Source organism: Eretmochelys imbricata, chromosome 1 (genome assembly GCF_965152235.1).
Source record: "Eretmochelys imbricata isolate rEreImb1 chromosome 1, rEreImb1.hap1, whole genome shotgun sequence".
Taxonomy (NCBI): domain Eukaryota; kingdom Metazoa; phylum Chordata; order Testudines; family Cheloniidae; genus Eretmochelys; species Eretmochelys imbricata.
The window spans coordinates 294,994,064-295,015,136 of record NC_135572.1 but is presented as its reverse complement, the minus strand read 5'-3'; the positions used below and the strand labels follow the sequence as shown (position 1 = coordinate 295,015,136).

General features: G+C 44.6%; 1 protein-coding gene across 2 annotated transcripts in view; it reads left to right on the top strand.

The window, feature by feature from the left end:
* Positions 1–21,073, top strand: part of RAP1B (RAP1B, member of RAS oncogene family) — a 74,724-nt gene that overhangs the window by 25,600 nt on the left and 28,051 nt on the right. For both annotated transcript variants that reach the window (XM_077833205.1, XM_077833213.1), the window contains exon 2: positions 11,567–11,653. In XM_077833205.1, the coding sequence (XP_077689331.1) occupies positions 11,597–11,653 (57 nt within the window). In that variant the 5' untranslated portion in view covers positions 11,567–11,596. The remainder of the gene's footprint in view (positions 1–11,566; positions 11,654–21,073) is intronic.

The window sequence follows — 21,073 nt, the reverse complement described above, 5'->3', positions numbered from 1 at the left end:
CTTCCTTTTAATCTTGCAAGGAAGAGGTTGGTTGATCCTGTTCTGGGAGTCTTATGGTTCAGAACAGTTACACTGTACTCCCAAGCACTTCCCCCAGAGGAATTTTGTTGCTAAAGCTTTCTGGCACTGCTTCAGCTCCCAGGCTGTTCTGTATATTTAAAAGAAATGCAGTAACATGAAATCAAAGTATTCTCATTAAAACAGATACTGTGCCAGAGGATTGGAGGGTAGCAAATGTTTTACCTATACTTAGGGATAATGTAGGGAATCGCACTCCAGTAAGTCTTACCTCTGTATCTGACAAATTGGTTGAAACTAATAAATAGAATAAAACACTGGGAAGACCATGTGATAAGGGTTTAACCTGCACAGTTTCTGCAAAGGAAAAATCCTGTCTCACTAATCACTTCAAACTTGAACATGTCACAGTAGTGTATATAAGAGACATGGTTGACATGACTTATTTAGACTTGCAAAAGTCTTCTGACAAAGACTTTCAGGAGAGGCTGCTAAAGAAGGGAAGTAGTCATGGATTGAGAAGCATAGTTTTGTCATGGATCAAACACTGACTAGGAGAGGGGGAAACCGTTTAGTCCATTTTCATCATAGCAAAAGGCTAACAGTGGAGTGCCTCAAGGTTCCTTACTAAGCCCCATATTGTTTAATGATCTAGAAAGGAAGGCTAAGTAGTCGGGTAGCAAAATTTTCAAATGCCATGACTTAGATTATTTAAGACTGGAGGACTGTGAGGAACTTGAGTGATCTAAACAAACTAGATGACTGAGCAACATAATGGCAAATGATCAATGTTGATGCATGCAAGGCGATGCATGTAGGAGAGAGAAACTTAAGCTTGCAAGGTTCTAAATTAATTGTATCAACTCGGGAGGGATCTGGGCATCCTTGTGCAGAGGTCTTCACTGAGCTGTTCACGATACTGATTGGCTTTATTTTATCCCTATACAAGATGGGGATACATAAGGAATAGGATGGAGCATATGGGAAAAATTAAGCCACTGTATAAATTAATGATGCAGAAACCTCTCAATACTATGAACCACTACTTCTAGCGTATCCCCAAAAGGATACTGCAGAATTGGGGGGCGGGTAGAGAAGGGTGACACAGATTAGGGGCATGGGAAAAACACATGAAGAGATAGAAAAAACTGGTTGTTTACCTTTAAAAAAAAAAAAGAGATGGGGGGACATGATGACAAGGTATGGTATAGAGAAGATGGATCAGGAGCTTCAGTTCTCTTTGTTAACATGAGAACAGGGTGACATTCAATAAAATTACAAGATGCAAAATTAAAACTGATAGGAAATTACTTTACACACATTGTGTAATTAAACTGGAACTCTGTTAGTCATTGAGGCCAAGAACTTATTGAGAGTCACAAAAAATTAGATATTCTTGATACAGGATCATAAAATTGTAGAAATATAGAACAGGAAGACACCCCAGTAGGTCATCTAGTCCAGTCCCCTGAATTGAGTCAGGACTAAGCATTACCTAGGCCAGTATTTCTCAATGACCAGTCTGTGGACTGGTGCAGGTCCCTGAGATCTCCCTGACACAGTTTAGGAGGTCAACAAGCCGGTCCCTGGTTTTGAAAAGGTTGAGGAACTCTGATCTAGACCATCCCTGACAGATGTTTGGAGGTTTTTAACAGGTTAGACAATGACGACAGATTCCACAACTACCCAAAGTGTTTTGTTCCCATGCTTAACTGCCCTTACAGTTAAGAAGCTTTTTCCTAATGTTTAACCTAAATCTCCCTTGCTGCAATTTGAGCCAAGGACTTCTTGTCCTGTCCTAAGTGGTTAAGGAGAACAATTTATCATCCCCTTTTTATAACTACCTTTTACATACTTGAAGACTTATGTTCCCTTTCAGTCTTCTCCAGACTAAATAAACCCAATTTTCCTCATAGGTCATGTTTTCTAGACCTCTAATCACTTTTGCTCTTCTTAGAGTGATGGCTCATATCGATTCCCAGTAGGTGAGTGCACGCTGTGTGCACGGTCATTGGAAAGATTTCTCTTAGCAGCTCCCATCGGGTCGGCTGTGGAGCCCTCTGGAGTGGTACCTTCATGGTGCTCAATATATCATCCTGCCGACCCCCCCCCAAAGTTCCTTTTTACCATCCATGACAGCCGTTGAAACATCATTTGCTTGCTCAGCAAGAACTCTCATCAGCGTTATTAACTAAATTAAAACGAGTAACTAGAGAGAGAGGTTTGGGAGCAGGATCTCTCCCCTAACCTAACCTCTCGTCAGGCTCCAGGGCATGCTGCGAGCCCAGTGCTTTAAGCCCTGAGTTGCTTGCAACAAGCCTATGCCCATTAGTGAGCCCCACGACACTTGCTTAAAGTGTCTGGGGGAAGCGTGCCAGACTGAGAAGTGCAAACTTTGCAGGGCTTTTCATCTGAGAACCAAAAAGGAGCAAGACTTCCGCCTCAAACAACTTCTCATTAAATCCACTCTGCATCCCCAGCCTGCTGCAAACCGCCAGGACCCAGCGCTGAGCGCATCAGTACGTGACATGGTGCTGAGGAAGGACTCTAGTACGAGAGATCCTTGGCTGCGGTGCCAGGGAGCACCAGTGCCAGGGGCAATAGCCCGGCACCACTTGACTTCACCAGTGCCCCACAAGCAGCATAGGAAGACCGAAAGGGGGCGCTCACCCGCTCCGAAACCACAAGACCATCAGGGGATACACAGGCGCACTCCAGAATGGATTCATTGCCAAAATTCATTGCTGTTGACTTCAGTGCCCCAGAGGAGACCGTTCGGTCCGACACGCAGCGACTCTCTGCAATGGCAGTGCCAGGTCACTGAGTTAAAGCCACCTTCCATCCCAGACACTTGAAGCCTCCAGAGACCTGATCGAAATGATGGCTTCACGGCCCCCAGTTCTGAGGGACAAGACTCATCTTGAGGTACCATCTAGAGGCAAGCCAGCTATGATGCGGCTCTCGCGGTCCCTGGCTCGGCAGCTAGTCGCTATTGCTGTGGCACCGATCCCCAGCTCCAAAGTCTATAAGAGCATCTCTGGCACTGGTGTGAAGCTCCTCCTCTCCAGCACCAAGAGCAGACTGGCACCAGTCCCCGGCTCCAGGCCTTCATCCTCCATCGCCAGCACAGGATACTCGGCACCAGTCTCTGTCAGTTTTCCCCACCTCATTCACTCGACACCAGTCTCCTGCTCATGGCCCTTTGGCACTGCCTTGGTCATTGTGATCAGGATCCGCTTCCTCGGACTCAGATTGTGCCGGGAATAATATGAGTCACCGTCAGCATAGGTCCAAGAGGCAGCGAAGGGAGGCACAGACGCAGTGGCCCTTGTGAACCCCCTGGGCTTACCATCAGGCCCAGGGCTTGCTTTCACGGGGTTCATGGTCGGTTACCTCGGAACACTGACCACCTCTCACTGCCAGGGACAGGCCTACATCTTGGGGATCCTAGGCCACCCTGGCCCAGCTGCCCCCTGAGGCTCTGGCCACAGCTGAGGTGACTCCGGCACAGGACCAGCTGCAGGGTCTGGCTACAGCCACCTCATCTTCATCCCCTGCCAAGGCTGTGGCAGGGGCTTCAGCTTCAGGCCATTGACCACAGGGCACATCAGGACCTTCTGAGGCGGATTGCCTTGAACATGGGGTTTCAAGCAGAGGAATTGTTCGAGGCCGAGAACCCCATGGTAGACCTTACTCCTGAAGGTCCATCTGCGGTGAATCAATTCAGAGCTATATCAAGACTCTGTGGCAGACCCCCAGCCTCAATTCTGCCGACCGCCAGGGGTGTGGAATGCAAATATTTCATCCCTTCCAAGGGCTACAAATATTTGTTCTCACACCAAGCCTTGCTCTCTGGTCGTGTCGGCGGTTAATGAGAGAGCGCGTCAGGGACAGCAAGGGCCAGCCCCCAAATCTAAGGAGATAAAAAGGATGGACCTTTTTGGTAGGAAGGTCTCTGCCACTGGGGGCCTTCAGCTGAGGATAGCTAACCAGCGAGCTATCCTCAGCAGATATAACTTCAACGCATGGACCTCCATGTTGAAGTTTAACGAGCTGATCCCTACAAACTCTAGGACCGAATTCTCTGCCATTGTCAGGGAAGGGAAGATGGTGGCACAGACCTTGCGGCAGGTTTCCCTGGACTCTGCAGACTCAACCGTCCGTACCCTCTCCTCAGGCATAGCCATGAGGAGGACAATCCTGGCTTCAGGTGTCCACGCTACCCCCCAAAGTGCAGCAAATCCTGCAAAACTTTTTCCCTTTTGAGGGCGCAGGGCTATTCTCCAAGCAGACAGACTCCATGGCTACCATGAAGTCATTGGGGATGCACATGCCGGCACCAAACCCAAGCACTTCAAGCCCCAGCCACAACAACAGCACCCATATCCTCCTCAGCTGAGGCAGGATTTCTGTAGACGAAGGAGCAAGAACGAGCGGCTCAAGCCTTACAATCCCCCTTTGGGGCAGGGCCAAGGCCAGTCCAAACTTTCATCAGGCTCGAAACTGGCCTTTTGAAGGTGCCACTGAGGATGGCACACCTGTCTCTCCGCCGGATCCTTACCCATGTTTTCTGAACTGTCTGTCCCACTTCTACTGTGCTTAGTCCCAAATAACGTTGGGCCACAGGGTTCTTCACGGTAGAAGTGGGATATTCTCTCCAATTCTGCTTCCCCGTCCATCTTCAACGACCCTTCTCACAAGCAGCTCCTTATCCAGGATGTGCAGTAGCTCCTTGCCAAAAGGGCAGTGGAGGAGGTTCCTTAGGAGCTTTTGGGGAAGGGATTCTACTCCCACTATTTCCTATCCCACCAAGGCAAAGGGGGGGGGTTTCAGACCCATTTTAGACCTGCGAAGGCTCAACCAGTTCATGATAAAGCTGAAGTTTCACATGGTCTCCCTGAGCTCTATTATCCCATCCTTGGATCCAGGAGGCTGATATGCCACCCTCGATATGAAAGACTCATACTTTTACATAGCCGTTTGACCTGTGTACAGACGATTCTTGCGGTTTGTAGTCGACCACAAACACTACTAGTTCATGATCCTCACCTTCGGCCTGTCGAAAGTCCTATGAGCGTTCACCAAGTGCATGTTGGTCGTAGCAGACTTCCTTCTGAGGAGGGAGATACAGGTATACCCATACTAGATAACTGGCTGCTCCGGGAGCATACCAGGGAGCAGGTGGAATCTCAGGTCTGCTTAGTCAATCCACTTTCGAGAGACTGGGACGACTCCTCAACATGCACAAGTCAACCTTATTATCAATCCACAGATTAGAATTTATCGATGCTGTGCTGGACTCTGTACAGGCAAGGTCGTTCCTGCCAGAGACCCGATTCCAAGCCATAACAGACATTATGCAAAACCTCAGGCGGTACCCGACCACTACCACAAGGGGATGCCTGAGTCTCCTTGGTCACATGGCAGCCTGCACTTACGTGGTCCAGCATGCCTGACAGAGGATCAGGCCCCTCCAAGCATGGCTCGTGTCAGTATACCACCCAGAACGCGATAGCCTGGACTCGGTAATGACAGTGCCAGGACACATACTTGAGTCCCAACATTGCATGCCATCTGAGGGTTGACCACCAAAGGTGTTCCCTTCAACAGCCCACAGCGCTTCTTGTCCCTACTAACGGACACGTCAGCTCTGGGTTTGATGGGGCGCATCTGGGAGATTTCCCAACACAGGACCTGTGGTCGCAGGACGAACTCTCCCTCCATATCAATATCAGGGAGCTCAGAGCAGTACGACTAGCATGCCAAACTTTCCAATCCCGGCTGCAAGGCCAGTGCGTGGCAGTGATGATGGACAACACCACTGCTATGTTTTACATCAACAAGCAGGTGGAGCCCATTCCTTCCAGCTATGTCAGGAAGCCCTCCAGCTATGGGAATTCTGCATAGCCCACTCCATTCACCTGGAGGCATCCTATCTCCCAGGAGTGCAGAACAAACTAGCGGATCACCTCAGCAGATCGTTCTGCAACCACAAGTGGTCTATCCATCCGGATGTCCTTCATTCCATCTTCCAAAGGTTTCCCCAGGTTGATCTCTTTGCCACCCGGAGCAACAGAAAGTGCCCAATGTTCTGCTCCTTCCAGAAACACAGCTTGGGTCCAATCACAGACGTGTTCCTGCTACCCTGTGGAGACTGCCTCATGTATGCCTTCCCATCAGTCCCACTCATTCACAAGGTGCTGCTCAAGATCCTTAGGGACAAAGCGGAGGTAATTGTGCTGCTGCTCTTTGAGATGTGTTGCTCATATCTGTTCCAATACCCACCCTCCTTCCCCTCTGTCGGAGTAGCTGGCAATAAGGAACTGAAGGGGGCTCAGGTCGGCAGGTCACATATTGAGCGCCAGGAAGGTGCCACTCCAGGGGGCTCCCTAGCCAACCCAGTGGGAGCTGCTAAGGGAAAACTTTCCAACAACTGTGCATGCAGCACACGCACACCTAATTAGAACGGATGTGAGCAGCACATCTCTAAGCACAGTTACAAGAGGGTGTGTAACCGTTTTTTACTTTCCTCTGGCCTTTTATGCAATTTTTCAGCATCTTTCCTGAAATGTGGTGCCCAGAACTGGACACCATACTCCAGTTGAGGGCTTATCAGTGCTGAGTAGCATGGAAGAATTACTTTTTACGTCTTGCTTACAACAATCCTGCTAATATATCCCAGAATGTCTGTCTGCTTTTTTTCTCTCTCAACAGTATTACATGGTTGACTCAGATTGTTTGTGTTCCATTATAATCCCCAGATCCTTTTCTGCAGAACTCCTTCCTAGGCAGTCATTTCCCATTTTCTATTTGTGCAATTGATTATTCCTTCCTAAAGATAATGCTATAATTTGTTCTTATTGAATTTCATATTTTGGACCTTTTCTCCGGTTTGTCCAGATCATTTTGAATTCTAATCCTGTCCTCCAAAGTGCTTGCAACCTTTCTGTTTAGTATTGTCGGTAAATTTTATAAGTGTACTCTGTCGTCATCCAAATCCTTTATGAAGCTATTGAATAGAAGCAAACCCAGGTCAGATCATTGTGGGACTCCACTCCAGTATGCCATTCCAGCTTGATTGTGATCCTGAGTATGCTTTTCCAACCATTTGTGCGCACACCTTTATAGAAGGTTCATCTAGGCTAGTGATACTCGGCTAGTGATACTCGGTGATTCAGGAGTCAAATTAGTGATCAGCATTTCCCAAAAGAGCCACAGCAGTGTGAATTCATTGTTTCATAAGGATAATTTTGTCTGTACATGCTTGTTGGGTTTTTATATTCATCCTTTGTATTTTGACTTAATTTCCACGTTTGATATGACTCCTTTGAGTTTCAGGATTTGAATTTCAGTTTATAGGCATTTAAATGTCTAGAGTTTTTATAAATAATGGTTGGTAACATTTTTGGAAGGGATATTAAACTTTAATAGCTAGAGATTGGTTTAAGACTTGAAGCATAGCAACTTATTATGGGAAGCAGATTATCCCACCTCTACTTACTAAAGGGTTCTTGCATCTTTTGAAGCATCTGGAAATAGCTACTGTTAGAGACAGGGATTTTGGACTGTATGGATCTCAGGTGTGTTCTAGTGTGGCAGTTCCTTTGCAAGTGTACTTATTTTAGCTGACACCTGTTAGTACTTACCCAAAAAATAGAAAAACTTTCTCCTCTCCCCTGGGGAAAAAAGAAAGCACATGCTGTCTTCACTTTTATATCATTTCTTGTACCTTACATTACTGTTTTCTCAAAGTTATTGCAAAAATTCTTGTACACTAAAACTCATTAGTTCACCCAGAACAATTGTTCACTTCCTAACTTGCAACATCCACTATTTTTACAAATGTTGCTTTTAAAAAGCAGGGCTAGGACATTGACAATACAACTTTAGTTTTTAACTAATCATTCTAATTGTACTATAGTCCATTTTGTAAAAATAAAAACTGAATGAAACATTGCTATATAACTGCTTTGACACACAGAGTACAAAATGTGCTAACTAGCAATGTCCAATTCTATGTACTTCCTATATTTTGATGTTTTACATTCAGAAACAAATTCTGGGCATTACTTCATCAAGTAAAGTTTAAAATGACAATCCTGCAGCTTTGATTGTATACATGCTTGGTCAGATCAAAGTAATTCTTAGGTTTCCCATGTCTGGTGTATTTTTTTTGTCTGTATATTACTTCTGTTATGCTGATGCTCCGTGGAGCAAGTGTACAATGGAGATTTTATCTGGAACTCAATTAAAACGTGCTTACTTGTCAAGTATCAGTGGGGTCACTGTCGTAACACCTCAGAGAGAGAGACAAGGTGAGTGAGGTGTAATCTTTTAGTGGACCAACTTCTGTTGGTGGAAGAGACAAGCTTTTGAGCTCCAAGTTTGAAAGCTTGTCTCTTCCACCAACAGAAGTTGGTCCACTAAAAGATATCTCACTCACACTCTCTAATATCCTGGAATGAACACTGCTACAATAACAGTGTATGTAACTACATAGACTTGCTAACAATGATGGTACCTTGTAGATGACTTTTGTATAGCATGAAATGAGGTTTTGGGGAGCATGGATAGACAGTATCGCAGCAAAGAGGTGAAGAACCATGGTAGTATTGATACAGCTATTCCAAACACAAGCAGAGCAATGGATGTTCGGGTAGTAGTCAATCACCAGATCAGCCTATTAGTGAACTTCAAATATGAGTATTATGTAACTTCCACGCCATCAGGCATCCATTTCCTGAAAGATGACACATTGATGATTTTTTTTTTTTTTTTTTGTGTTCAGGTCACAGGGCATCTTGACTGTGTGTGTGTATGAAAGGAAGGTTTTTTTGTTGTTTGTGGAACATCTTAGTCTTGCTATAACTGTTGCTGGAAGAAATCTATAGATAATATATGCATTCCCGTTTAGAACTCCCTCAAGCTTTTAGAACACTGAGTAAGGGGAGAATAAAAATGTATCAGCTTTCTAAACTTTTATAACTGCTAGTTGGAATGCTTATCTCTTTTTTTTTTTCCAGGCAAGAAGAGAGCTAACTATTCTTAAAGATATTTCCTTTATTCAAACTAATTGGGGGTATGCCCGAAGCATTTTTACTAAATTAAATCTCCAGACTTAATGGACGGTGGAGGCAAAATACTTCGGATAAAGAATAAAAAACTACAGTGGGTACATGCTACAGATTCCTCAGGACTAGACAGCAAAATTCCTAGATGGTTTTCAAGGACTTTGAAAATGGCAACACGTATTAAGGCTAGTTTAGAAGGCCTTTGGGATAGGGCTTAAGGAGCTATGTGCACTCAGTGCTATAAAATATTACCCTCATACTTCACACGTAACAGTTAAATATAGGTTTTATCAGAAGTTCCTATGTTAAGGGCAGCTTTCTGAACTAGAAATTTAGAATTCCAGGGATCTCTTCTAGACCCAATGCCACTCAATATTTTTATCAGTAGTCTGGAAGTAAATATAAAATAGCTGCTGATTTTAAAATCTTGTGACATACAGACTGTGGAGTGGTAAATATTGATGACAGGGTAGTCACAATGATTTGGATCACTTGGTATGCTGGGCCTATTTGATCAAAGACCACTTGCTATCGCCAAATGCAAGGTGATAAATCTAGAAGCAAAAAATGAAGGCCATTCTTGCAGAGCTGAAGACTATTTTTGGAGATCAGTGACTCTGAAAAGGATTTAAGGATCATTAGTGGAGTTACAACTGAACATGAGCTCCCACTGCAATGATTAGGGCCCTACCAAATTCACAGCCATGAAAAATGCATCATGGACCTTGAAATCTGGTGTTTCCCCTATACTATAAAGATTTCATGGGCGCAACCAGTGTTTCTCAAATTGGGGGTCCTGACCCAAAAAGCAGTTGTAGGGGGGTTTGCAAAGTATGTTTTTGTTTGTTTTGTTTTTTTTGGGGGGGGTGGGGTGGGAGGGGTGCCACCCTTATTTCTGCACTGCCTTCAGAGCTGGGCAACCAGAGAGCGATGGCTGTTGGCCAGGCACCCAACTTTGAAGGCAGCAGCACAGAAATAGGGGTAGCTGTATCACAACCCTCCCCCTACAATAACCTTGCAACACTACACCCTGCAACTCCTTTTTGGGTCAGGACCCCCTACAATTACAATACCATGAAATTTCAGATTTAAATAGCTGAAATGAAATTTACAATTTTTAAAATCCTCTGACCGTGAAATTGACCAAAATGGACCATGAATTTGGTAGGGCCCCAGCAGTGCAGTAGCAAAAACAGGCTAATGTGGTCCTTGGATGTATAAGTAGGGAAGTAATTAAAAGTAACCTTCCTTATTCCTATTATCTCTGCATATGGTAATGGTGAGAGAGATCCTGAATATTGAATCCAGTTCTGGAGTCAACGTTTTTATAAGGATGTTGAAAAACTGGAGAGGGTGCAGAGAATAACCACATTTTTTGAGGGCTGAAAAAAGTCTTGCAGTGAGAGACTGAAGATGCTCAGTCTGTTTAGTGCTTCAAAAAAAAATTTAAAAAAAAAAATCAGGAGGTGACTATAATTAAGTGTGCAGGTTCCCTCACAGAGCGAGAGATACTAGAGGTCTGCTGTATCTATCAGAAAGGTATAACAAGACCAATATTTAGAAGTTAAAGGCAGACAAATTCAAATTAGAAGCAAGATACCAATTTTTTGATTAACCATTGGCACAAACTACCAAGGGAAGTTGTTTGGTTCACAGGAGTAACTGGATGAAATTCTCAAAGAACAGGCTTGTGTTGTACAGGATCAGATTAAATGATCTAATGGTCCCTTCTGACTTAGTCTGTGAAAAGTGTCCCGTATGTATATGTGCCTCCGTTATTGGAAAGCCTGTGTGTAGGTAAAGAAAATTGCTGGCTGCTTCCAAATACTTGGGAGAGAATTTAACTGTTCAGTAAACCAGTGGACACAATGGTGGAGACCTTGAGCAAGATAAAGACATTCTAACCCTAGGCAGTGCAGTAAAAGCCACAAGCTGTTTTACAGAGTGGAAAAACTAGTTATTGATATATAATTAGTTGTACTCACAAGGCTGAAATATTTTGTAATGGATCTTAGTGCAGGCAGCACATGCAGAGATACATAGTGTGATCCTTTTGGTATTGAACTAGAAACAGTTTTCAAAATGGTATAAATTTAACTGTTCTGGCAATGAGGAAAGTATTTGGGAGGCATACTTTTTAAATTGGTGGATAAGTAGAATTGCTGCTGTTAATAGTAATCCTGAGTACAGGTTATGACTGCCAGTTAGGGTCTGTTGTTTCCATATTGTATAGTAAATCAAGAGGCAGCTTGCTTAGATTATGCCTGCCTTAGTTCATGTAGTAGTAGGTATCCTGCAGTTATCAGCCGATATTAAATTAGTGTTAAAATTAGTTTTCTCAAACAGTGAACATCCGATAGATACATAGCTGTAGGCATAGTTACAATACATTAACACTGTAATATACTTACATTCTTGTAATGTGGTTGTCCTTTAGCAGAAGTTTGGGATCTAATTTTTTTTATTGTGTATTTTAGGTATCAAGGGGGTGACTTAACACTTTCACCATGCGTGAATACAAGCTAGTTGTTCTTGGATCAGGAGGTGTTGGAAAGTCTGCTCTGGTAAGTGGTATTCCTTTAACTACTGTAACTAATCTCTTTTGAAGCAGTTTAGACTTTTCTTTTTCTACTGACTTGAGACCTTATTTTTAGTTAGTAGTAGGTGTACTTTCATGCACACTTCCATATGTGCATGGAAACTAATGACTAGCATGGGCACGGCTAGATATAGACACTCACCTCCCCATGTATATCGGCAAGCTTGGGCTTTGTGCATGCACATCCAGTATCTGGTGCCCATTTGCGTGCATGAATGTACACTTGCCAAACTGCTGGAAATCAGACCCTTAGGAACACATTCTTTCTGGTCTCATCAACTTGAAGATTAAGCCTGAAATATGTCTAAGATCTAAGTTTTACTTTATCTGTGTCTGGTTTTGCTGATACTTCGCAGTCATAGTGCTTTTTAGCCATAGCTTTCAATGTTTTGCAAAGGAAGGAAAGTACATCTCTACTGCACAGGTGAGAAACTGAGGCTATCAAGGTGAAATAACTTATCAAAGGTCACTCATATATTTGGTCAGTTACAGGGGTGGAAGTGGAACAGATTCTGGTCAGGTCAGTTCACAGTTCATTGGATGACTGTGCTAGCTACTGAGACAATGGTGGTGCGGTGTTTTTGTTTTGTTTTTGTTTTGTTCTCCCCCACCCTGATATTGTCTTGGTTACATTCACCAGTATAGTGAGGAAATATACTGCTCTGGAAAACTTACTGAGGAGTTCGTGCCTGATTGGGCACTGGTACCAAAGCCATTCCACCCAGTGCCGCAACAGAGTCTTGGAGTGGTCTATTTTTGAGCCTCTCCCTACCCTCCCTCCACCTCACTACCACCGTAGCTGAGCCTGCAGGGTTGGGCTTCTGCTTTCTCTTGGCTCTTGCTGCTGCTGCCACCATTGAGCCTTGTGAGACCAGGCTGAGGAAAGAGGATGCTTCTGTTCATTACTTACTCTCTCCAAATGTCCAGAGTTGAGGAAGGAAGGGAATTCTGCAGCGGTAGAGAAATGGAGTATATTTCCCCAAAGATGGGATGGGGAAAAAGGGAAAGGATTTCTTCAGATGGAAGAGGAAGTGTTGAAGTAGTGATGGGATTCCCAAAGTGCTTGGGGGTGGGGAGGAGCAGGAGGGTTACACAGAGAGTGAGTTAATGGAGCCTAGTACAGCGAAGTTGAAACAGCATACTTGGGTTACAGTACGTATACATACTGGCTTTGTAAAATTTAATCTCACTTTTTCCGTTCATTCAATTTTGCCCACTTTTGCTTGGTTGTTAATCTGATAAAAGTAGTAAGTCTCTCCACTTCCTAATTTATTCTGGCCAACCATATTTCTATATTTAGTATTGCTGTGCAGCCATGCCGTTTTAGCCATAGTCGGAGAATGAGGCCATTTGCAGGGACTTATTTTTTATGCATCTGAGTATAGAAATTGTCCTGGTTTGCTCTCAGTTTGGGTTAAATTAGTGTTAAATAATGTTGTATGGGTGGGACAGTGCAGCATATGTAAGTCTAGGGTGATGTACAGTTTCGTAAAATCAGATTTGTTTTTACCATTAGTGCAGATTTGGAATATCTCTTGGATTTATGCCTGTCGATAAATGAAGTGATTGACTTTTTGTTGGTGAATCTGTATTTGCACTTAATTTGCCTAAAATGTTCTAATAATCTTAACTGCAATAGGCATTAAATCAGTGTCTTCATTATGAACCCTGTATTTGAGGTGGCTTATAACTTGCCTGCTTTTGCTTTGATGATTGATGTAAAAATTCAAAAAGGTACAATTTTGAGCAACTTGATATTAAATCTGTTCAGGAGCTTGTTTGTTTTTTAAACTATAGTTCTGTGTGTGTATCCCATTGTAGGTGCACATATATCGAAGATCAGAGACCTTTGAATAGCAGTGTCTGGGGCTACTTGTCTCCTTATAGTCATAAAGGACAGTCAACTGGAATCCTGCCTCAGTTCAGTCTTGCTGCTCATGGCAACAAAACAATTTAGCAAATGTCCAACCTGTTACTCTGTAGAAACTTTGAAACCATTTTTAAACCAACTTTGTGAAGAAATTTTCATTTTCATGCTCCCATCAAATTAGATGCTCTGAAAAACTGTAAACCACCTTCTGCTGTGTACAGCAGGGTGGGTGCTTAATACTAACCACCATGCCTTATGGCAAAGTCCAGACTTTCAGGTTTCAAACCCTGCCTGTCCTGTGACTGACTGATCCCTGTCAAGGATGGACATAGCCAGTGCCTCTTTTGCTTCTGGTAGAGCCACATCCCAGAGAGGCCTCTGCGTGCAAGTGTTCTTTCTCCAGCACCTGCAAATCCAGGGATGTGCAGCTCAAGCTATATCTGCTAGGGCAGTCCTTATGGGTCACTTGAGACCTAGAGGTTATGGTCGCTCCCAGAGCAACACCAGATAAGCCAATATCAGCCAGTGCTCCCTCAAGTCAAGCACAGGTTATACATTGGAATTGGGCAGTAGAAAGAAGGTGAAAAGGATGCCATCAGAGCTGGCACTAATGACTAGCCAACCCCCTCAACGTCACCAGCTGCCCAGGCAGCAAAGCCAGCACTTCTCACTATAGAGGTGTCACTGAATCAAAGCCAGATATTCAAACATTGCTCCAGGCACTAAGGAAAATTACAAAAAGAAGAGATCCAACATTACTCCAAGGATAGAGCCTCTGTGTCCTCAATCAGAACTGGAATGGCCTGGTAGAAAAGAGATGCCATGGTGACCTCTTTCCTGGTATTGTGACTAAGCCCAGTAAGGGCCTGAGATTTGTCCTGGAGGGATCCATATCCCTTCTGGAGACATTCCATTTCCACTAGGTCTGGGTGACCATCATAGCTGACAAATGGGCATTGAACATCTCCCAGGGCTACGCTATACATTTCCACTCCTTAATCATGTACCTATCCCCTTCCCTTTTCAGGGACCCATCTCACAAGAGCCTGTTACAATTAGAAGTGGTATCATTGCTTTGTCTGGGAGCTCTGAGAGGTACCTATGAAGTACAGAGGAAGAGGCTTCTACTCACATTTCCTTGTCTCAGTGAAGAAGGGGATTCTCTATCCTCTCCTAGATCTGAGAGACTCACAAATACTTACACCATCTCAGATTCAGAATGGAAACACTTGTCTCTATCATTCTGTCTCCTTCCACATCAAATTGGCTCAAGGACAGTTCTCAGCAGGAGATAGTAGCAAACCTAGCCTGTTCTTTCAACTGGGTTTTTTAGTGAACTAAGAAAAATAAGCCGTTAGCCTGTTAGATAAGAGTGTGGACACTGATCGATTCCAGGTCAGTGAGTGTACCTTGCCAAAGACGGTCTTGTGAATGCATTAGCTATTATTCTAGATAAAAGTAAACCCAACAATGATGGTACCTGTGTTTGGGGCTGCTAAGCCGTATGTCAGCATGCTCACACGTAATGTTGCTTGCTAGACTTCACCTATGGCAGTGGTCACCAGCCAGTCGATCGCGATCTCCTGCAGTGCAGCATGGCTGCCACTAAGGCAGACTTGCTGCCTCCCCTGACCCCACACCGCTCCCAGAAGCGGCCAGTGCAGCCCTGGGGAAAGGGAGAAGGGGCAGGGGTCTGCCTCCGCACTCTGTTCCTGCCTGCAAACGCCATTCCCGCACCTCCCATTGGCCAAAAGAGCTGTGGGGGGCGGTGCTTGCAGAGAGGGGCAGTGCGTGGAGCCAATTGTCATCCCCCTCCTGGGGCCAGAGGGGTGTATTGGCCCCTTCTGGGAGCAGTGTAGGGCCAGGGTAGGCAGGGAGCCTGCCTTAGCCTTATTGTGCGTGCTGCTAACCAGGAGCTGCTGGAGGTAAGTGCTGCCCAGCAGGAGACTGCACCCCATTCGTGAGCCCCCTCCCAGAGCCTGCACCCCAAGCCCCACTCTGACCCCCTCCCAGAGCCAGTACTCCATCCTGCACCCCAACCACCACCCTGATCCTCCCAGCGCCAGCGCCCCAAACTCTTCTATACCCCAACACTCTGCCCCAGCCCAGAGCCCCCTCCTGCACCCAAACTCGCTCCTAGAGCTTGCACCCCTCACCTTCTCCTGCACCCCAACCCCCGTCCCAGGCTCAGCCCAGAGCCCCCTCCCACACTGCGAATCCCTTGGCCCCAGCCAGAGCCCACCCCCGAACCCCAACCCTCTGCCCCAGCCTGGTGTGTGTGAGTGAGGGTGGGGGAGAGCAGGCAATGGAAGGGGGAGGGGTGGAGAGAGCGGGGCCTTGGGGAAGGGGCAGGGTAAATTCTGGGTTGCCCTTAAATTTAAAGTGATCTTGGGCGTAAAAAGGTTGGAGACCACTGACTTATGGCCATTCCAGCTCTAACTCGGATAAGTCTATTTCCTAGCAAAACGCTAAATAGGACTGACATGGTGGAAGGAACCCAAAAATGGGACAGGGAGCCCACCTGGACAACCTGCATATGCAAGGGAATTGGTCCCCATAAGACCTGAGACTCTTCCACATCAGTGTCTTGAAGCTCTAAGCCATCAGGCTAATCTACATAGCTTTCCTGCCTATTTTTCAAAAATCCACCATGCAGATTCTGACTGGCAACGTGCAAGGAAGCATGCACTCATTTCTCTTATGTCTGGAAGCTATCTAGCTCGGAGCATGATGCCACCAGAACAGAATAACTGGACGGCTTTTCACCTCCCGGGAGTCAGCAACAACCTGGCAGACTTCCTGAACAGACAATCTAGTATCGCTCAAGTGGTCACTGTAGAGATCAGTCATAGCGCCATGTCATAAACATAAAGGGAAGGGTAAACACCTTTAAATCCCTCCTGGCCAGAGGAAAAAACCCTTTCACCGTAAAGGGTTAAGAAGCTAAGATAACCTCACTGGCACCTGACCAAAATGACCAATGAGGAGACAAGATACTTTCAAAGCTGGAGGGGGGGAACAAAGATTCTTTCTGACTGTGTGATGCTTTTGCTGGGACCAGAGCAGGAATGTAGGTCAGAACTCCTGTAAAGAGTTAGTAAGCAATCTAGTTAGATATGCGTTAGATTCTGTTTTGTTTAAATGGCTGATAAAATAAGTTGTGCTGAATAGAATGTGTATTCCTGTTTTTGTGTCTTTTTGTAACTTAAGGTTTTGCCTAGAGGGATTCTCTGTTTTGAATCTGATTACCCTGTAAGGTATTTACCATCCTGATTTTACAGAGGTGATTCTTTTACTTTAATTAAAATTCTTTTAAGAACCTGACTGCTTTTTTTATTGTTCTTAAGATCCAAGGGTTTGGGTCTGTGTTCACCTATGCAAATTGGTGAGGATTTTTATCAAGCCTTCCCCAGGAAAGGGGGTGTAGTGCTTGAGGGGGGATATTTTGCAGGGGAGACGTTTCCAAAGACGTTTCCCTAAGCTAGTAAGAATAAAATTAGGGGGTCTTTCATGCAGGTCCCCACATCTGTACCCTAGAGTTCAGAGTGGGGAAGGAACCTTGACATGCCAATATTCCTGTGTTGGCAGATCCTGGTGGTATACTTGTTCAGTGCTAGGTGTCTGAACTCTTGTTCAGAGGAGGGGTGAGGTTGGGGTCATTACTTGACACCTTTCTTTTGTAGTGGTCACAAGGTCTTCTATATGCTTTTCCATCAATTTCCAGGGTAAAGTCAAAATCAAATGATACAACCACAACCATGCTTATGCTTCCCTACTGGTAGAGAGCGTTTTGGTTGACAGATCTTCTACAAATATCTGTTCATCAACCTGTCTCAGTCACAGACTGCCCGGATCTAATCTCACAGCACTGTGGCCAGATACTGCATCCAGACTTGAAGTCAGTGCACCTGTCAGTGAGGTTAGCTGAATACCACACACCATGACTGCTGCCTACATATCCTAAAATTAAAGAGGTTCTTGATATGGGCAGCCCAAAATAGACTGGGTCCAGACCAACCTTTGAAAACAGATTCTGTACTATCTATTGCACGTAAAAGTCTTTCATTAAGTTTTGCTACGGTCAGCAACTTCAGCTTCCCATCCTCCTGTGTAGTCATGCTCTCTTTTCTTGCCTAATGGTATCTAAGTTTCTCGATCTATTGCATGCTTACTCACCAGAGACCCTCTTCCCACCAGGAACCTCAACAAAGTCCTCCTTAGACTCATGGAGCCTCCCTCTGAATCTCTTTTGGAATGTTCTTTTGAAGGTGTTCTAGTGGCTATCACTTTAGCCAGAAAAGTGAGCAAGCTTGAAGCACTTATGGCTAAAACTCCCCTTATGATATTCCAGAGGACCAGCATAAGGTAGCACTAAGTCCTCATTTCTCTATCTCACACTGCATCAGGGGGAAAAAACTGTGCACCCATTCAGTCATATTGTGGGTGCACAATAGGACTTTGTGCTATTATGTTGACGAGACTAAACCGTTCAGACTGTCCCCATCTGTTTCTGGCTATAGCCACGTGTTCAGGCCATCTCTTCACAGAGAATATTGAAATAGATAACATGTCTCATTCCCATCTGGCTACTACACCTCTCCCACCGAACATTAAGACTCACTTCACCAAAGCTCAAGTGGCATCCTTCTCCTGCTTCAAAAATGTGCTGATAGAAATCTGCAAAGCTCTCTCCTTGACATGGAGTAACTCACTGACTGTCAAGCATTAAGCTTTGGACTTGGCTTTGGACCTGGCTGCTAAGTTCAGGAGAGCAGTTCTGAAATCACTTTTTAACTAACAGAGCAGGTACTCCTCACTGCTACCATCATGAGCAGGATACTGCTTGTTACGCATCTACAGTGGGGTGTACGCTGACGTATTCAGGAAGAAGAGACCTGCTACTTTCCCTACGGTAACTGTGGTTCTTCAAGATTGTCAGTGCAGATCTCACTCACTCACTCACTCACTCACTCACTCACTCACTCACTCACTCACTCACTCACTCACTCACTCACTCACTCACTCACTCACTCACTCACTCACTCACTCACTCACTCACTCACTCACTCACTCACTCACTCACTCACTCACTCACTCACTCACTCACTCACTCACTCACTCACTCACTCACTCACTCACTCACTCACTCACTCACTCACTCACTCACTCACTCACTCACTCACTCTCCACCTCCACCTCCACTTTAGGAGTCCTCAGCTATCAATCGCACATATAAGGGATTCTATTTTATCACAGCTGGAGGGAGGAAAAAAACCTGTAGGACCAAGGATGGGACACTGATGGATCTGCTTTCTCGAGTTGCAGGCCACCAGTAGATTGCTCTTTGGGGCAGCGATTACTTGCTAGCAAGTTTTGTTCTGTCAAACTCTGCCACTCTCAATCACTTGCAGAAAAATATTTAGATCTTGCAAAGCGCTTTTCACCCGAATATCAGAGCACTCTGCAGAGATGAGTAAATGTCATTATCCCCATTTTACAGATGGGAAACTGAGTTACAGAGGGGAAGGCTAGTAAAAGCCAAAGTAGAACAGAGGTCTCCAGATTCCTGTCAATCAGACTGTTTTAAATGTCAGCCCCTTCTTGGTAGGGAGACATGCACATTTATGTTCAAGTTCTGGGTAAAAAATTACTAACGGTGGCTTCATCTTGCTAGCAAGTCTAAACTCCGTCAACACCTAATATCTGAATGTTCTGACGTTGTTGCATACTTTGATACAGGTGTTCGACACTGTTTTTTTAAAAAATCCATCCTGAAGTGCTTATAGTCTTATTTCCCAAATTATTGAAAGTTGAATTTCCCCTCCAGGGAAATCAGTTGTGCATGCAGCATCCTGTCCAGTGTCAGCCAAAGTTAATAAACTTGATATGAAAATGAGTAATACGATTGGTACTTTGACTTTTCAATTTAAAGTAAAGCTGTTGCAAAATCTTCAGTCTGCTGCACCAGAGCACCACAGAATTTAGGTCTGGCATTCCCTGGGTTACATGGGTCTCAAATCTAGAAAGCAAAGCAGTGAGATGAGATTGGGAAGAGCATAGAGTAAAAGAAAATGAACAGACAATGTAATGGAGACAAGATTATGCAGGAAATCAGACGTAGAATTAGTTCTTGGGGAAAGTTGGAGGAAGAAATTGGCTACAGAGCAGGTTGGAGAAAACATTGGATATGTCACACATTCATTGAACACTGGTGAAACTTTTTGAAAAATATATTCACTCTACAGTATTTGCAGCTCTGTGACAGATATCACAACTGCATGCAGTAACTTTAAGGCAACATATTGTGCTAAGTTTATGAATCTGTTTATATATCAAGGTAGGCCAGGATTGTATATAACTCTATGTGGGGGAGGATTGCTACAGCATTATTAGGGACTAAGAACAGTGGAAGGTGATAACAACCTGAGTGACTCATCTTAAACTCCTCTAGAGAGCTATTGCCCCCTCGGGGAAGCTTACATATACTGGTTTAAACTGGGTTTTCCAGAGACCAACAGAAAGAGCTTTTGGCATGTAAAGGCTGTGTTTAAACTGACTCAGGAACTTCTTTTTGATTCAGCAAACAGGGCCTTCTGTCCGGGAGGGAACCCTTGCAAAAGGGTTAGCAAGACTTTGGCTTCTAGGGCCCCATAACACGGGTGGGTGACTACTAGTATGTTTAATGTGTGATTTAAAATGTTTTTATTATGTTTTCTGTAATGTTTTTACCTTAAGAATAAATGTGCTTGCTTAGAGCTGTGTGGTAACTTGTAATTGCTGGCAATACACTGTTCATACCCCTTGGGGACAGAGCTCCAAGCAGGTAAGGTCCTTGCCCTGGGACAAAGTAATGGCTGGAGATCTAACTGAGTGCTCCTGGAGTGGACCTGGGGGGGAAGGAGGGAGGGGAAGAGGCAAAAAAGGTGTGGTTACCCTGAAACTCCTACTTAGTGCATCCCTTGCATTGATTATACCTTATTTCTTTGCTGTGCTCCCATTTCTTTATGATGTATCATGCTGCATCTTTCTGAGGGCTGTCCCTTGATGTTCCATAAAGCTCAGTATACTTTATTGTTTCTGTTCTGTCCTTTCATGCCTGCTTATGCATGCATGCCCAGATCTTGGAAAATGTACCAGACATCTTCTAGCCAGAGGACAGACCTACCATCTATAGACTAATATGAAAGAGGTTATTACTTTGGCTGTCAAGGAGCCAAAATGAGGAACTCTTGCCTCTCTTCTGCCCACCCTAGCTTCTGGGAAAGCAGAAGGTTTTGGGGTTCCTACTGGAGTGCTGTCCTTAAATGTGTTGAAGGTCTGGATTCTTCAGAATTTGATGGTCCTCACCCAGGAAAGCTTCCTACTCTTCACATGTTGTGTGTTGGTTTTTTTTTTTCCCCCATTTATTTATTTATATTTTTGGCCTAGTGTTACCTATGATAAGTTCCTAGTATAGACTAAAGTTTTTTGATGGGGAACTAAGGCACCTTTTGGAGCATAAGTCTATTCATTATG